Source organism: Lagenorhynchus albirostris, chromosome 19, assembly GCF_949774975.1.
Source record: "Lagenorhynchus albirostris chromosome 19, mLagAlb1.1, whole genome shotgun sequence".
In the NCBI taxonomy this organism is placed as follows: domain Eukaryota; kingdom Metazoa; phylum Chordata; class Mammalia; order Artiodactyla; family Delphinidae; genus Lagenorhynchus; species Lagenorhynchus albirostris.
The window spans coordinates 13,798,066-13,815,213 of NC_083113.1; the positions used below are offsets into that span (position 1 = coordinate 13,798,066).

At 51.3% G+C, this 17,148-nt stretch overlaps 1 protein-coding gene across 1 annotated transcript in view; it reads left to right on the forward strand.

Moving 5' to 3' along the window:
- FCGBP (Fc gamma binding protein) overlaps nucleotides 1-17,148 on the forward strand; it is an 82,981-nt gene that overhangs the window by 43,797 nt on the left and 22,036 nt on the right. The window contains exons 7-11 of the mRNA XM_060131569.1: nucleotides 1,120-2,367; nucleotides 4,314-4,660; nucleotides 8,588-9,158; nucleotides 11,214-11,818; nucleotides 14,327-14,894. Of these exons, the coding sequence (XP_059987552.1) occupies nucleotides 1,120-2,367; nucleotides 4,314-4,660; nucleotides 8,588-9,158; nucleotides 11,214-11,818; nucleotides 14,327-14,894 (3,339 nt within the window). The remainder of the gene's footprint in view (nucleotides 1-1,119; nucleotides 2,368-4,313; nucleotides 4,661-8,587; nucleotides 9,159-11,213; nucleotides 11,819-14,326; nucleotides 14,895-17,148) is intronic.

Genomic DNA, 17,148 nt, shown 5'->3' on the forward strand with positions numbered 1-17,148 from the left:
GAGAGAGACCCTTTAAGTCCTGCAGAGAAATGTGGTGGAATTCACCCATTCTCTCTCTGTTCCAGAGGGAAACAGGTAAAAACTTTAGTCCCCATATTCAAGTAGGTAAGAACTACTACTTTCTTGATTTTCTGCAGCTCAACTAAAGTTTTGACTTAGAGCCTCATTCTGCTGAGGCGATGGAAAATTTCACTAAAGTCTTTCTTGGCGGGGGGCTGGGGGGATTTGGTGCCCAATTATAGAGTTATGTCCAGAACTAGAGTCTTAGGTAAAGCCAAAGTTTGGGGGGAGAGATGGGACATGCCGGCCCTCTTTAGCAGTGAACATCTATTTAGGTTACTTTAGAAACATTCATTGCCCCTGATCCCCTGGCCCCATGGGACACTGGGATGTCCTTCAAGGCTCCCCTTATTCAGCAGACAGTCCTATAACCACCACAGCTCTCTCCAAGATCCTGTAAAGTGATCTCTCTCCCTCCCCCTCTCTCTTCTCAGCCCTGGAGAATCTTTTCCTAGATTGAGGTGTTGAAAAGTCCCCGCTCCTCTCTATTTCTAGGAGACATTTTGTCCATACTCCCATAATCCCCTTTTCCCCTTCACATACACCCCTAATCCTATGAAGACAGAAATCACAAACTGGCACCTGAATCCAGCCAGTTTGGGCCCCATAGTGCTTACTTAAAACCGTTTTGGATTGGAGATTTCACATGGAAATTCTGATATCCAATTTCTCTTGAAAAAATGGTAAGATCTGACATTTTTAAGAAAGAGCCCATAAGCCATCATCATAACAACAGATTAAAGCTAATAGCAACACCCCACTTTCCATGGCATGTGAATGCTCTAGCTGCACAGTTCTGTTTCACACATTTACATCACTTGCCTGGCCCCGTCAGTGTTTGAATTTGAGATCCCTGTCTGAAGTGTTCAGGCTTTTGGAAGGCAAAAGCCAGAAAGGCTGGTAGGTGAACACTGCATGAATAAGGGGAAAGGAGAGAGAAGAGAGAATAGAAACCCACGTTAGTATTTCAACATGCGACCCAGGCACGGGGTATGAGGTTACTTCTCTGATGGGGAGAATTGGGTAAAGCAGACCCACAGCTGCATTTTCTCACCCCAGGTTTGACCCAGGAGGCCTCAGTGGACCCCAAGAACAGCGGGGGGGAGGAATTCCTCATGGCCTTCCTGCAGAACTATAATCGCGGGTACAGCAAAGCCTACCTCTACCTCCTCCTCTCCAGTCTGTCGGACAACCTCACCTCAGTCTCCATCCTCAGCCAGGTAGACGGCACCTCACAGAAGGTCACTGTGAGGCCCGGGCAGTCAGTCATGGTCAACATCACTGCCAAGGCTGAGATGGTCGGCAGCAGTACCTTCCAGCGTGCGGTGGTGGTCCACTCTGACCGCACCATCTCTGTGCAGGCAATAAACGCTAAGCCCAACACAGCAGATGCGACACAGCTGTGGCCTGTCCGCGCCCTAGGCACTGAGTACTTTGTGTTCACACCCTCCAGCGCTTCGTCCCAGAATCTCAAGGAGTTTGCTGTGGTGGCGGGTGCAGACGGTGCCTCTGTCAGTATACAGCTGAAGGGGTCAGTGACATTCCAGGGCAAGTCCTACTCAGCGGGCAATGTCCTGAGTGTGACTCTGGACCCCTACCATGTGGCCCAGGTGCAGAGCACAGCTAACCTCTCAGGGTCAAAGGTCACCGCCAGTAGCCCCGTGGCTGTCCTCTCTGGCCACAGCTGTGCCCAGAAAAACACGAACTGCAACCATGTGGTGGAGCAGCTGCTACCCACATCTGCCTGGGGCACCTACTATGTGGTGCCCCCTCTGTCCTTGCAGACCCGCTCCGACCTGGTCTATGTCGTGGCCAGCCAGGCCACGAAACTGACCTACAACCTCGGGGGCACCAATGGCTCCCGTGAGCTCCAGGCAGGTAACGTGGCAGAGTTTGAGATCCAGCAGTCCCAGCCACTCTACCTGTCTGCAGATGTGGGCATCCAAGTCCTGCTGTTTGGCACGGGTACCACCAAAGATGGAGTGACCTATGACCCCCACCTGGTCCTGATCCCAGACGTGGCAGCCTACTGCCCTGCCTATGTGGTGAAGTGCGTGCCAAACTGTAAGTGCGTGGCCCTGGTAGTGGCACCGACAAAGGCTGCTGGTGAGCTGACCATAGATGGGCAGAGGCTGGGGGCCAATCTCACCTGGGCCGTTGTGCCAGGCAGTGAGTTCTCATATGCTGAAGTGGACCTCGGCACTAAGGACAGTATCCATGTGGCTGAGGCTGCTACCAGCTTTGGGCTGCTCACCTTTGGGCTGAACCAGGACGTGAGCTTTGGGACAGCAGCTGCGTGCGGCCGGAGTAAGTGATCAGAAATGACCTCTGGCCCTGTCCACCTGGGGACCCCTTTGCCAGCTCGCTTGCCTTTTCCCCATTCCCACCCTCTCTGTGCTCATCTGTGGCTTCCTGGCTCAGCTGGGCTGTCTCCCACTCACCTGCATCCTCCCTGCCATCCTTCTTTTCCTTAAGGCTTCCCAAGCCCTCCCTGTCCCCCCACCCCCCTGCACGAACAATACTCTAAGTGTTTAGCAACTGGTATGATCCAGGGTCCCAACCAGTCTGAAGAGATGCCAGTCAGAGCACTGCAGCAGGGTCCTAGAAGCCCCCAGGGTGTCTGGCATCAGCCCTTTGTCTGTTGCTTTTGTGGGGGGTGGCATTGCGGTAAGGTTCCTGCGGAGAGCCAACGTGCCAAGAGAGAGGATCTTTGTCGGGGGTCGGGTCAGGTCAGCAGCTTCTCACCAACCAGGTTGGGAATATTTTGTTATTTTAGCTACTGACACACAACCATACCAGTTGCTAACTGCCACTCCCCCAACACCTCATACAGGAATGCCAAACTCAGGAGGTCTAGAAGTATAATAATGATGGCTACCATGTGGGGGGAGTATTTCTCAACATACCAGGGTCCACTCTAGGTGTCTTGTATGTGTTAACATAGTTAATTTCTAGGACCTGGCCCTGTGTGTACTTTTGGGCCCAGCCTGTCGAGGAGTTGCCTCCAAGCAGTGCCGCGTTTGAGGGCACAGATGCTAAAGCCAGACTTCCCAGGTTCAAATCCCACCTTTGCTTGTGTGACCTTGGGCATGTGACTTCACCTCTGTGGACCTGTTTCCACATCTGTAAAATGGGGATCATAACTGCACCCCTCACAGGGTTGTTAAGTGACAGTGCAGTGAGTTAACATTTGTAGCTCATTTAGAGGGTATCGGGCAAGTGAGTACGGCTACATAAGGGTGAGCTATTATTATGAGCAGACAGAAGGCAAGAGCCTCTGAAGACTAGGAGGCAGGGGAGGAAGAGCTGTCTCTTCCTACGTGGATCCCCTTCCCGAAGCAAGGATCCTAGACAGTAGGGTTCCCAGCACTGGCAAAAATGCCCCTCCCATCCATCCTCCAGGGCATGGAAGCTACCCAACTTCAAAGGGCCACTTCAGGCTTGAATAGTAATGTGGAAGAGGTGGGTGATTGATTGTAATAGGTAATAATTAACCTAATTAACACCTGGGATCAGTTCCAAACCCTGCTTATATTTTAGCTTATTTGAGCCGGGCCACTTCCCCCTCCCCAACTATCCCTGTGAAGAAGGTATTATTATCACCCCCATGTCACAAGTGAGGAAACGGAGACATACAGAATTATAAATTACTTTCCAGTGTCACACAGCTAATTGACTGTGCCAGGATTCTAACCTAGGCGGCCTGACGCCACCGTTTCCATTCTATTGAACAGTCTCTTTCTTCCATTTTCTATCTTTAAAAAAGATCCCTTGGGAAATTCCCTGGGGGTCCAGTGGTTAGGACTCCACGCCTCCACTGCAGGGGGCATGGGTTCCATCCCTGGTCAGGGAACTAAGATCCTGCATGCTGTGTGGTGCAGCCAAAAATTAAAAATAAATAAAAAATAAAAACGATCCCTTAGCCTTTTAGCCTGATTGGGAAGGTAGGGGCAAGGGGGAAACAGGGAGAGAAAAGCCACACATTAACCTTTCCATGACTGTTCCTGCCTGGTGGTTCTTCACCACCTTCCAGTTCTTCTGGGCTGAGCTGTGTTTTCTGGGGAACCAGAAAACCTAAGAGAAGTCAGGCCTGAGCAGCTCTCTCCCTCTGAGATTCCAGACCTCAGTCCCCCCACTTCTAGAATGGGTCGTTGTGAGCTAACTGCCCAAACTCCCCCGGGTGGGAGAGCTCCAGGATTCCTGGTAGGGTGGACACTCCTGACTCTTTGTGGCCACCCCTCTTCCCTCCCCAGCCCTGCAGACCCAGGAGCCCTCCTGCGAAGGCAAGCAGTGCGGTCCCAAGCAGCTCTGCAAGGTGCTGGATGGGCAGGCCAGGTGCTTGGCAGACTCCGCGGCCACCTGCCGCGCCCAGGGTGACCCCCATTACACCACCTTCGATGGCCGCCGCTATGACATGATGGGCACGTGCTTGTACTCGATGGCGGAGCTGTGCAGCAACGACCAGACCCTGCCTGCCTTCAGCGTGGAGACCAAGAACGAGCACCGGGGCAGCCGCAGCGTCTCTTACGTGGGCTTGGTTACCGTGCGCGCCTACAACCACGCGGTGTCGCTGGCCCGCGGGGAAGTTGGCTTCGCTCGGGTAAGGATCCAGGGGAGGCTTCCGGGTTAAAAAGAAACCCATGAGCCACCCAACAAGCAGAAGGAGGAGGCAGTTCCTGGGTGTCAGGCCCCAAACCCCAGCCCTTTGCCAAGGGGTGGAGGGTGCAGAGAAGTGGGCCGAGGGCGTGGGGGCTCGGGAGGGGGGATTTGAGAATCAGTGGCAGAACCTTAAACCCCTTTTGTCCAGCAGTTCGATTTCTAAAAATTTTTAGAATGCTCAGAGATATGGTTAGGGGAAAAAAGTTTATGCCGATGTGTTTATAATAGCAAGAAGAGGGGGCGGGCAGAGAGAGAAAGAAGACAAAATGTCCCGCAGTGGGTAATTTCTTAAGTGACCAAACGCTAAAAATGTAGTGAGCACCTCCTATGTGCCGGGTTTGTCTCTTAGCACTTTCCATGTGTTAACGCATTTAATGCTCACAGCAATCTACGGGGGTAGGCGTTATTATTATTAACACTTTTGATGAGGAAACTGAGGTCCAGAGAGATGAATGACTTCCCAAGGGCTTAGGGCTAGTAAGAGATGGAGCTGGGAACGCCCCCAGGCTGGCTCCTGAGTCTCTGTCTTAACCTCTAGGCTATTCTGCCTCTGGTGAATGGATTACTACTCAGCCAATATAAATTACAGAAATATAAGAACAGCAAAATAAATAGAAACAATAATTTCCCTTTTTCCTACCGTATTATTATGAACATGTTCAAACACCCAGAAAAGCTGTACAGTGAACATTGTACGGTGAACACCATTTGCCAATCACCTGGATTCTAAACATTTTACTCTGCTTAGTTCATCACACATCTATCATCTGTCCATCCCTCTGGCCACTCAACAATCCCTCTTACTTTTTATTTATTTATTTTTTTTTTGCGGTACGTGGGCCTCTCACCGTTGTGGCCTCTCCCGTTGCGGAGCACAGGCTCCTGACGCACAGCCTCAGCAGCCATATGGCTCACAGGCCCAGCCGCTCAGCGGCATGTGGGATCCTCCTGGACCGGGGCACGAACCCGCGTCCCCTTCATCAGCAGGCGGACTCCCAACCACTGCGCCACCAGGGAAGCCCACCCTCTTACTTTTTATGCACTTTAAAGTAAGTCCTAGACATCAATACACTTCACCCCTAAAGATTTTAGCAAGCATACCGTTAACTAGAATACAATATTTTCACACTTCTTTTTGCTTACTTTTGAAACAAAACTTAAATGTAATAAAATCCACAAATCATAAATAAATCCACAAATCAAAATTTAAACATAATAAAATCCACAAATCACTGTTCACTGAGTTTTGACAAATGTGCAAACCAAACCTCTGTTAAGATATAGAAGGTTTGCATCCCTCTAGAAAATTCCCTCATGCCCCTTCCCAAACAATGGCCCACACACTCCTAGAGGCAATCACAGTTCTGATTTTTTTCCACCATAGATTAGTTTTGCTGGTTCAAGAACTTCATAGTAAAGGAATCATCCAGTGCAAGAAGCCTTTTGTGTAAGGCTTCTTTTGCTCAGCATGATACTTTCGAGTTTCTTCCATGTTGCTGCGATTAATTTTTTTAAATAGGAAAAGAATTTACAGCTCAAAACAAAAAGGCATGTTATGAAAGATCCTGCTTTTACGCCTATCTTTACCTGCTTTCCCTGCTCGCCACAGGTAATGGCTTTTACTAGTTTCCTGAGTATTCATCTAGGGTTTCTTTATGCCAACACAAGCAATACATTCTTACGTCTCCCCTCTCTTAGCAAACAGTACCGTGCTTGTGCTCTGTTCTGAACTTGACTTTTTGCACTGAACAGTGCATTCTGAAGCTGTCTCCTTGTCAGTAGGAAGGGGGCCTCCTCTTTCCTTTCTACAGCTGCACAGTTTGTCATCGGCTGGATGCATCATAGTTCATTTAGCTCAGGCCCCTGTGGTTGGATGCCTTGTTCATGCTAGCAAGCAGTACTGCCATGAATATTCTTGTATCTCCCTCGTTTTGTGAGTGTGCAGGTGGATCTGTGAGATTAATAACCAAGTGGATTAAAGGAGTGTTCTTGAAGGCTAGAGAGGTTGAACACAAGCTCAGGGGGACCTCAAATCCCTTGAACTTATGTGCAGAATCTTGCATATGCTGTGTAGTTTTTCAGGGAGAGGGTCCATTACTTTGTCAGATCCTTACAGAGGTCAGTGACCTGACAAAGGTTTAGAGTTCCTGGTAGGATCATGGTAGGATGTCCACAAGAGCTTCTTAGGAGAAAAGAGTTCATGAAATGGTGACTTCAGCATGGTCTCCTTATTTTTTTTTAAGTATAAATATATTTAAAGGTAGAAAAAAACCTGGCATGATTCATAAATGTGAGTATTTTTTTAACATCTTTATTGGAGCATAATTGCTTTACAATGTTGTGCTAGTCTGCTGCACAACAAAGTGAATCAGCTATACGTATACATATATCCCCATATCCCCTCCCTCTTGTGTCTCCTTCCCACCCTCCCTATCCCACCCCTCTAGGTGGTCACAAAGCACCGAGCTGATCTCCCTGTGCTATGCGGCTGCTTCCCACTAGCTATCTATTTTACATTTGGTAGTGTATATATGTCCATGCCACTCTCTCACTTTGTCCCAGCTTACCCTTCCCCCTCCCCGTGTGTATGTGTACAGCAGTATGGGTGATTTTCTCTTTTCTCATTTTTGCTTGTGCATATTTTGTAAGTTTTCTGTACTGAACAGGCACTACTTGTGTCATTTAAAAATGAAGATCACTGGTCTTAGGGGAAAGACAGATTTGAACAATGGTCCCTGGACTGAGAGCCTGTGAATGTGGGCTGTCTCGGTCACTGCCTGGCAAAGACTTGGACACACAGGTAGGCTCATGGAGGCGTTGCTGACTGAATGAACGATCTATCTTACCTTTGACCTTGCTTATGCTGTCCCCTCTGCCTGTTACTCCTTTTTTCATATCCCATCCTCTCGGCTAAGACAAGACTTTGTGACGAAAGTATAAGAAAGACATGCTTAGGAAGAGGAAAATGGGCCCAGGGGACAGAGAGATCACACTCCTTATCTCCTGGCTGGACTCTCTCTCCACTCAGGACATTTGCAGAGGAACACCACTCCCCCTCCTGGTTTTCGTGGCTATCTCTCACTGGTCCTTTATGGCTCAGCTCAGCTGTCTCTTCTTCCAGGAAGCCTTCCCTAACCTGAAGGTTTGGGTCTGGCTCTTTTTCTAGGTTCCTGCAGCCTCCTGTGCCTCCACTATCCCAGCCCTGATCACTCTGATCTGTCATTGTCTAGTGACAGGTCTGTCTCCCCTATTGGACTGGGAGCCCCATGACAGTAGGGTCTGGGGTTGTCTTTGTCATCAGTGTATCTCCAGGATCTCCCAGGCCAGGGCCAGGCACAGGGTCAGTGCCCAGTGGATGTTTATTTAATACAGCAGGGGCTTCCTTCACTTCCTGAGCACCTGCTATTCTACTAGGTACAGTTCTAGGCACTGGAGATGAAGCAGCTGCCCTGTCTTCGTGGAGCTGACAGCGTAGTCAAGTTAGAGAGGTGATAAACATCAGATATTTGCAGATGACATTTTAGAAGGTTAGACACTCTAGGGAAAAAAATAGAGCAGGGAAGGGGAATAGGGAGTAGGGAGGAGTTGCCATATAAAATAAGGTGGTCTGGGATGGCCTCCCTGAGACGGTGACATTGGAGCAAAGTTTGTATAAGAGGTGAGGGAGTGAGCCAAGTGTATATCTAGGGAAAGAACATTTCAGGTCATGGGGAAGGCAGGAGCAAAGATCCTGAGGCTTGGTCAGTGGCACTAATGGGAGGAAGGAATCCTCACGCAGCTAGAGCAGGGGAAGCAAGTGGGAGGAGATGAGGGGCTGAAGGCCAGACCACATGGGGATCTGACCCTCCTCTCCTGACTCCCTCTGCAGATCGACAGCCAGCGCTCACGCCTGCCTGCCTCCCTGGCTGAGGGCCGCCTGCGCGTGTACCAGAGTGGGACACGGGCCATGGTAGAGCTGGACTTCGGGCTGGTAGTCACCTATGACTGGGATGCCCAGCTGGCACTGAGCCTACCCGTGCACTTCCAAGGCCAGGTGTGCGGTCTGTGTGGCAACTATAATGGTGACCCCACTGATGACTTCCTTACACCTGACCGGGAGCAGGCTCCTGATGCTGTGGAGTTTGCCAGTAGCTGGAAGCTGGACGACGAGGACTACCTATGTGAGGACGGCTGCCAGAACAACTGTCCCTCCTGCACCCCAGACCAGGCCCAGCACTATGAGGACAGCCATCTCTGCGGCATGCTGACCCAGCTCGATGGCCCCTTTGCCGTCTGCCGTGATGCCCTGGACCCCCAGCCCTTCCTGAAGGAATGTGTATATGACCTATGTGTGGCCAGTGGGGACCGGGCCAGCCTGTGCCGTGCCCTTAACGCCTACGCCCAGGCCTGTCTGGAGTTTGGCATCTCTGTTGGGAACTGGAGGTTGCCAGCCAGCTGCCGTGAGTGATACCCTGGTGGGGGCTGGGAGCACATGGTGGGAGGCAGGGGACCCCTTGCATCTGCTCAATATCTGAGCATTTACTGTGATCCAGCCTGGAGCTGGACCATGCCAGGGACGGAGCAATGGCCAAGATGGCCAGGCTGTGCCCACAGTGAGCCTAAGGTTGGGGCAGATGTATCACACTAGACAGTGACAGTCCAGAGTGGTCAGGGCTGGGATGGGGGAAGTTCAGAGGGGCTATGGGAGACCAGAGAAGCTTCCTGACTCAGTCTGGGGAACCAAGTGGGATCTCCTAGAGAAAGGGATGCCCAATCTGAAGGCTGTAGGAGGGATTCGAGCTAGATAGAAAAAAGGGGGGGCAGGAAGTGGGTTCCAAGCTGAGAGAAGGGCATGTGCAAAGACTTGGCATGAGATGTCCCAAAGCAGACATGCGAACATCTCTTCATTTATAACTCTTCCATGATTCCCCGATGTCTTCTGGATAAAGTCCCAGCTCCATAGCCAGGTATCCATCCACTGAATCATTCATTCACTCATGTATTCATTCATCCAACATGCATTCCCTGAGTCCCTATCTGGCCCCACCCCTGTGCTGACGATGGGCACAGTGGGGACCAAAACACCTGTCTCTGCCCTTGTGAGGCTCCCAGAGAAACGTTCAGGAGGCAGAAAGGCTAGCACAGGAAGGAGGAGGAGGCTTCCAGGCCCAGGCCCGTTGGCTTGGGACAGGAACTCCAGAGAGGGGTAAGTCGAGGGGAGACACTGAGGCCATTTGGGGATTGTCTTGGTCACTGCTGTGTCCTCACTGCCCAGTGAACACCACTCCCCACCACCGCCGAGTTCCCCAAAGCCTGGTGCAAAAGAAGCACGAGTGCATTCACTCATCTACCCATTCATTTTCGAGGTATTTACTGGGCATCTTCTGGGGGCCGGGCCCCCTCCATGGTGCTGCAGATTCAGCCATGTTGGAGACAGAATTCTCCCACAGAATTTGTCCCAAAGAATTTATGTCCCACTCCCACAGAATTTATAATCCTAGGAGGGGAGACAGAGAGTAAGCAGTAACCTGTGGAATAGCTTCAGAGAGCAAAAGAAACAGAGTTCATGGGATAAGAGCAAATGGGAGACTCATGAAGAGAGTGCTCAGGGAAGACCCTTGGGAGAAGCTGCCATTGGAACAGAGACCAGGATTAGGCAACAGTGTGAGCTCATAATGATGCTCTACATGGGGGTGTCTCTACATAGATGAGTCTCCTGTGATACTGGGACTATTATTATCCCATTCTACTGATGGGGAAACTGAGGCACAGAGAAATTGGAGTTGTTTGCTCACAATCACACAGCTAAGAAGGGGAGAGCTGGGATTTGAACCCAGGCCATCTACATTCCAGTAACCTTCTCTTAACCACATGCCATGTGAGGAAAGGCTAATACAGGCACAGGGAAAAGCCAGTGCAAAGGCCCAGAGGAGGAAGTGTGAGGACCAGAGAGGATGCCACTGTGGCTGGGGCGGAGTGAGCCAGAGGGAAAGTGAGAGGACATGAGGACAGGGAGGTGATGGGGGCAGATCGTGGATTATGGGAAGCCTCATGGACCAGTAGGAGGGCTCTGGCTTTTACCCTGAGCGAGACAGAGCTACAAGAGGCCTCTGAGCAGGAGACGGATGTCATCTAACTCAAGTGTTCACAGGATCCCTCTGGCTGCATGTGAGGAATAGAATGGGATGCAGGATGGGAGCAGGGGGGAGACCAGGCAGGAGGCTGCTGGGGTGAACAGGACAAGGGTGGGGACTGTGGTGAAAGGGAAAAGGGGCAGATTCTGGATAGATCTTGAACGTGGAGCTCACAGGATTTACCGACATGTTGGTTGTCCAGTGAATAAAGGGGAAGGAATCAACTATATCTCTGAGGTTTGGGGCCTTCGCACCCAGAAGGGTGGAAGTGTCCTTAACTGAGATGGGGAGCTCTGAGGAAGGAGCTGGGTTGGGGAGGGAAGTCTTGGCACGTTCTGACTGTGCTGGCCTGACCCCGCTCCCGCTCCCGTGTCCCCGCAGCCCTGTCCTGCCCCGCCAACAGCCGCTACGAGCTCTGCGGCCCCGCCTGCCCGGCCTCCTGCAACCCCGCCGCGGTGCCGTCCAACTGTTCCTCGCGCCCGTGCGTCGAGGGCTGCGTGTGCCTCCCGGGTTTCGTGGCCAGCGGCGGCGCCTGCGTTGCCACCTCGTCCTGCGGCTGCAACTTCGAGGGCCGCCCGCTCGCGCCCGGCCAGGAGGTGTGGGCCGATGAGTATTGCCGGCGGCGCTGCACCTGTGACGCCGCCACCCAGCAGGTGCGCTGCAGCGACACGCAGGGATGCCCAGCTGGAGAGCGCTGCCGCGTCCAGAACGGTCTCCTGGGTTGTTACCCCGACCGTTTCGGGAGCTGCCAGGCGTCTGGGGACCCGCACTACGTGAGCTTCGACGGCCGGCGATTCGACTTCATGGGCACCTGCACGTACCTGCTGGCCGGCTCGTGCGGCCAGGCCGCGGGGCTGCCTGCCTTCCGGGTGCTGGTGGAAAACGAGCATCGGGGCAGCCAGACGGTGAGCTACACGCGCGCCGTGCGCGTGGAGGCTCGTGGTGTGAAGGTGGCCGTGCGCCGGGAATACCCTGGGCGAGTGCTGGTGAGTGATGGGTGCCCAAGGCCGGGTGGAGGGGCAGGGAATTCCCCTTAAAGAGTAGGGGTCTGGCCACTGGGGGAGGGTGGGGGTCTGCTAGAAGACCTTGTGGCCAGTGATTAGGCTTGGGGCCCCCCAGCCAGGCGGTGCTGCCTCTCCCTGGCTGTGTGACTTTGTCTCTCAGTGCCTCAGTTTTGTCCTCTGACAAATGGGATAATAAGATGGTGCCTCGCCAATGGGAGCCGCTTCACAAGGTGGTTGTGGAGGTTTGACGAGTTACTATTTGTAGGATGTTTAAACTGTTTTTTTAAAATTAATTAATTTAGTTTTGGCTGTGTTGGGTCTTCGTTTCTGTGTGAGGGCTTTCTCTAGTCGTGGCAAGCGGGGGCCACTCTTCATCGCGGTGCGCGGGGCTCTCACTATCGCGGCCTCTCTTGTTGCGGAGCACAGGCTCCAGACGCGCAGGCTCAGTAGTTGTGGCTCACGGGCCTAGTTGCTCCACAGCATGTGGGATCTTCCCAGACCAGGGCTCGAACCCGTGTCCCTTGCATTAGCAGGCAGATTCTCAACCACTGCGCCACCAGGGAAGCCCTGTAGGATGTTTAAAAGAGACATTGGTGCCCAACAAGTGTTCAGTAAATGTTGACTCAATGTTTTATTGTTATGAACCCTCCAAAGTTAAAGATTGGTGCATTTTCTGGAGGAAAATTGATATACAGAGAGTAAGGTGACATGTGAAAAGTCGGGAACAAAAGGTGTTGGGGGGGTGTTACAGGGGTGTGGGGGTACTTGCAGATGGGCCCACAGGGTTCTGGACAGAGGGTTCTTACAGGGTCCACCACCCAGTAAATTATATATATATATATATATATATATATATAAATATAATTTACTTCTATGTGTTAAATGCTTGACATACAGTAACTCGTATGTTAATCTCTATAAAAACAACCCTGTGAAATAGGTAATCTTGTTAGAGGAGAAATCTGGGCACAGAGAAGTTAAGTCAACTATTCAAGGTCACACAGCTAATGAGTGGCAGAGCCAATATTTGAAGCCAAGCTGTCTGGCTCCAGAGTCCATACTCTTAACCTCTGCATTCTATTGCCTTTCCTGAAGAAAGAGATGGAACAGGCAGGGATGGAAGTGGATGGAAGACTGTTCCAGGCAGAAGGAACAGCAACTGAAAGGCTCTGAGGCAGGAACAAACATGAGGGGTAGAGGAACAGCATGGAAGCCAGTGGGCCTGGAATGGAGAGAGGGAAGGGAGAGCGAGGTAGGAGATGATGTAGGGGATGGCTATGATAGAGGCTTTTGATTTAATCTGAAACCTGAAGGATGAGGAAGAGACCACCAGGTGAAGAGTAGTGGTTGCTAGGCAGAGGGAACAACAGGTGCAAAGGCTGAGGCTGGACTGAACTTGAAGAGTTCAGGAGAACAGCACGGGGCCAAGGAGGCTGCACCTGAAAGAGTGAGCCTGGGGAGATGGGATAGAGAGGTGGGTAGGGGATGAAGTCAGAAAAGAGGGGACACGCAGGGTCTAGTGGGTAGAGGATTTGATTTTAAGCTGAGATGTGAAGGGTGATGGGGAGGCAGCCAGACAAAGAATAAAGATGTGGAAGAGGGTAGGTATGTTGCAAGCATAGGGTACATAGGGTATAGCAAGTGCAAAGGCCCTGAGGCTGGGCTGAGCTTGATGAGTACAGGAGAATATCAAAATGCCTGCATGGCTGGAGTTCCAAGGGTGGGGAAGGAGGCAGTCCTGAAGAATTAAATTGGAGAGCAGTGAGGCTCAGATCATGTACGGTCTTTTAGGCCATCGTAAGGGGTTTGGATCAAAGCTGATGCCTAGAATACGAAGTAGAAGTGGCCAACTAAAGAGTGATGAGAGGTATCCCGGGAAGAGGTCACAACAAGTGCAAAGGCCCAGAGGTGGGAGTGCACTTAATATGTTGTGGGAGACAGCAAGGAGACAGCAGGGAGCCTGAGTGAGTGATGTGGGAGGTGGTGCAGGCACAAAGGTGGACAAGAGCTGAGGTTAAGCAGGATGTTCTAGGGAAGGGGCTTAGAATTAAGCCAAGTCCTAAAGAATGAAGGGGAAGCAGCCAGGAGAAAAGTGGTAGGCGGTGTTCTTGGCAAGGTGAAAAGGCCCTAAAGTTAGACTAAACTGGGAGAGTTGGGGGAATCTCAAGAAAGCCAGGGTAGCTACAGCAGAATGAGTGAGGGGGAGAGTGGGAGGAGGTTAGGTCAGGGAGGTAACAGGGAGACAGATCCTGTAGGCTTTGAAGGCCATGGGTTAGGGATTTGGATTTAAGCAAATACTTGAAGGATGAAGAGAGGTGGATGATTTGCCAGGCGGTGGGAACAGCAAGTGCAAAGGCCCTGAGGTGGACCAAGCATAATGTGCTCAAGAGGATAGCAAGGAGCCCAGAGTAGCCAGAGCTGAGTGAGTGAGAGGTGAGTCACAGAGCCTTGAATACCCTGACCTCTTGGTCCTCCCGCATCTCTACCCAGGTGGACGGCATCCTTCAGTACCTGCCCTTCCAGGCGGCAGATGGGCAGGTGCAGGTGTTCCGCCAGGGCCAAGATGCTGTCGTGCGCACAGACTTTGGCCTGACTGTCACCTATAACTGGGATGCCCATGTGACTGCCAAGGTGCCCAGCAGCTATGCGGGGGCCCTGTGCGGGCTCTGTGGGAACTTCAACGGGGACCCGGCTGACGACCTGGCTCTGAGGGGTGGAGGCCAAGCTGCCAACGCACTGGCCTTCGGGAAGAGCTGGCAGGAGGAAACAAGGCCAGGCTGTGGAGCAGCTGAGCCAGGCGACTGTCCCAAGCTGGACAACCTGGTGGCCCAGCAGCTGCAGAGCAAGAAGGAGTGTGGGATCCTTGCCGACCCCAGTGGGCCCTTCCGGGAGTGCCACCACACACTGGACCCACAGGGTGCTGTGCGAGACTGCGTCTACGACCGCTGCCTGCTGCCAGGCCAGTCTGGACCACTGTGTGACGCATTGGCCTCCTACGCTGCTGCATGCCAGGCCGCCGGGGCCACTGTGCACCCCTGGAGGAGTGAGCAACTCTGCCGTGAGTACCGAGAGTGACGACTGGGGGACTCAGCCTTACGTATATTCATTAATGTATAAATATCATTAAGTCATTGAATTCTTATAACAGCCCCATGAGGTAGGGGCTATGGTTATACCCATTTAACAGATGAGGAGCCAGAGGCTCAGAAAGTTCGTTACGTGCCTGGGATCACGACAGCTAGGAAGTCACAGATGCAGTAAATATTTGTAAGATGGCTGGATACAGCTGGTGGCCCCAGGTCTGATCCCCATTCGGCAGGTGTCATTCAGAGATGAGCTCCTAAGGATCCCTGCCTGCACATCTGGCAGTTGTCAGGCTGGTTGGTTTGGAGGATCTCGGTCAGGACTGCTTGTCTCTGCTCTGCTTGGTCTCATCTTCCAGCCGGCTAGCACAGGCTTCTTCACACAGTGGTCTCAAGGTTCCAAAGAGCAGCAAGGGCGGACAGCCCCCAGTGGGCAAGCACACTCCAGGCCTCTGCTTGACGTCACATTTGCTAATGTCCCATTGGCCAAAGTCAGTACCATGGCCAAACCCAGAGTAAGGGGTGGCCAGCGTCCGTCTGTCACAATCCCCATCATACATCTCTGCCACAAACATATGCACGAGTGAGCAACATTTAATAAGTTTTAGAAATGCCTGAGACCATAGACCCTAAGTGTTAAAAAAAAAAAGGATAGAGAGTTATCATTGCAAGTCTCGTTAGTACACAACTGATAAAAAATATTAAACACGGGGCTTCCCTGGTGGCGCAGTGGTTGAGAGTCCGCCTGCCGATGCAGGGGACACGGGTTCGTGCCCCGGTCCGGGAAGATCCCACATGCCGCGGAGCAGCTGGGCCCGTAAGCCATGGCCGCTGGGCCTGTGCATCCAGAGCCTGTGCTCCACAACGGGAGAGGCCACAACAGTGAGAGGCCCACGTACCGCAAAAAAAAAAAAAAAAAAAAAATATATATATATATATATACATATATATATATATATTAAACATGTATTGGAAAGACATCTCTTAATGAGATGGATGGGTTTTTCCCCCAGTAGTTCATGTCTGTTGTTGGAAGGAGACAGGGTGTAGCATCAATTCTATTTTTCATTTTGTAGATATGATATTACTAAGTGGATGGAAGTGGCAGGAGTTCTGCTAGAGCAACGTCACTCCGTTCTTTGAACCCCTTTTGAGTTGCAGGGAAGTTAGTCGCACTGAGAGATGCCATAAAACTTACTTTTTATGACTCCTAAGCAGCTGATTCTATGAGGCCCTCCTTCTGTTTTGTCGGGAGCAGAGCTGGAACTGATTTGATATCAGTAATGATTTGTCACCAGTAATGATTTGTCATCCATTGTCTCCACGCTTATGGTAATATTTGAAATTGTCCCTTCGTGTCCCTGGAAGTTTTCACATCCCCACGGCAGCACACTGTGTTAAGATTCGGGATTGTTCTCTTCTGTAAAGTGGGAGAAGCACACTTGCAAAAGGGACAGTGGGAAAGCAGATGCAACTCCATCAGAGGCGCATTCTCAGGCCGATCGTTTTTAGGAAGAACTCGCATAATTAGAGCCAGGACTTGTGTGGCACACTTCCCACTGGGCAGGTTCTGTTCTAAGGGCTTAACAGCTCTCATTTCATCCTCACCACCACCCTGTGAGGTGGGATCATCAAGGAAATGGAACCGCAGAGATATTAAGTAACTTGCCTGGGGTCACACAGCAGGGCAGCATGGTTTGAGCCCAGGCCAGTTGACTCCTGAATTTGTACAGTTAATTGTTGCATTCTATGGCCTCTGTAGTAATTGAGAATCTCTCATTTCCTTAAAACTACTCTTTCCCTTGGACCCCTTGGAAGTTCTAGAAGACTGGGTTGTGAGGACTCAGACACCAGGCAGAGGGAGGCCTGGGGGGGTGCCTGAACTCATGTTCCCAGCACCAGCTTCAGCTCTTGTGGGTATTTTGCTATTCTCATTCATCTATCTCCTTCACCACCACCCCTTTCTTTTTTTATTTTGTGGAAATATTTTAAAGCAAATTCTAGACATGAATTTTGCCACAAATACTTTAGTAAACGTCTCCAGCAGATAGGACTTTTAAGCAACATGACCACAGTGCTGTTATTACCAACAAGAAAAATAACACTAATTCTTTAACATCCTCTAATACCCAACCTGGGTTCGAATTTCCCCAACTGTCTAAAAAATGTGGTTTTTTCGCTTTAATTGAATGAGGATCCAGACCAAATCCACACTGCACTGGGTTGATT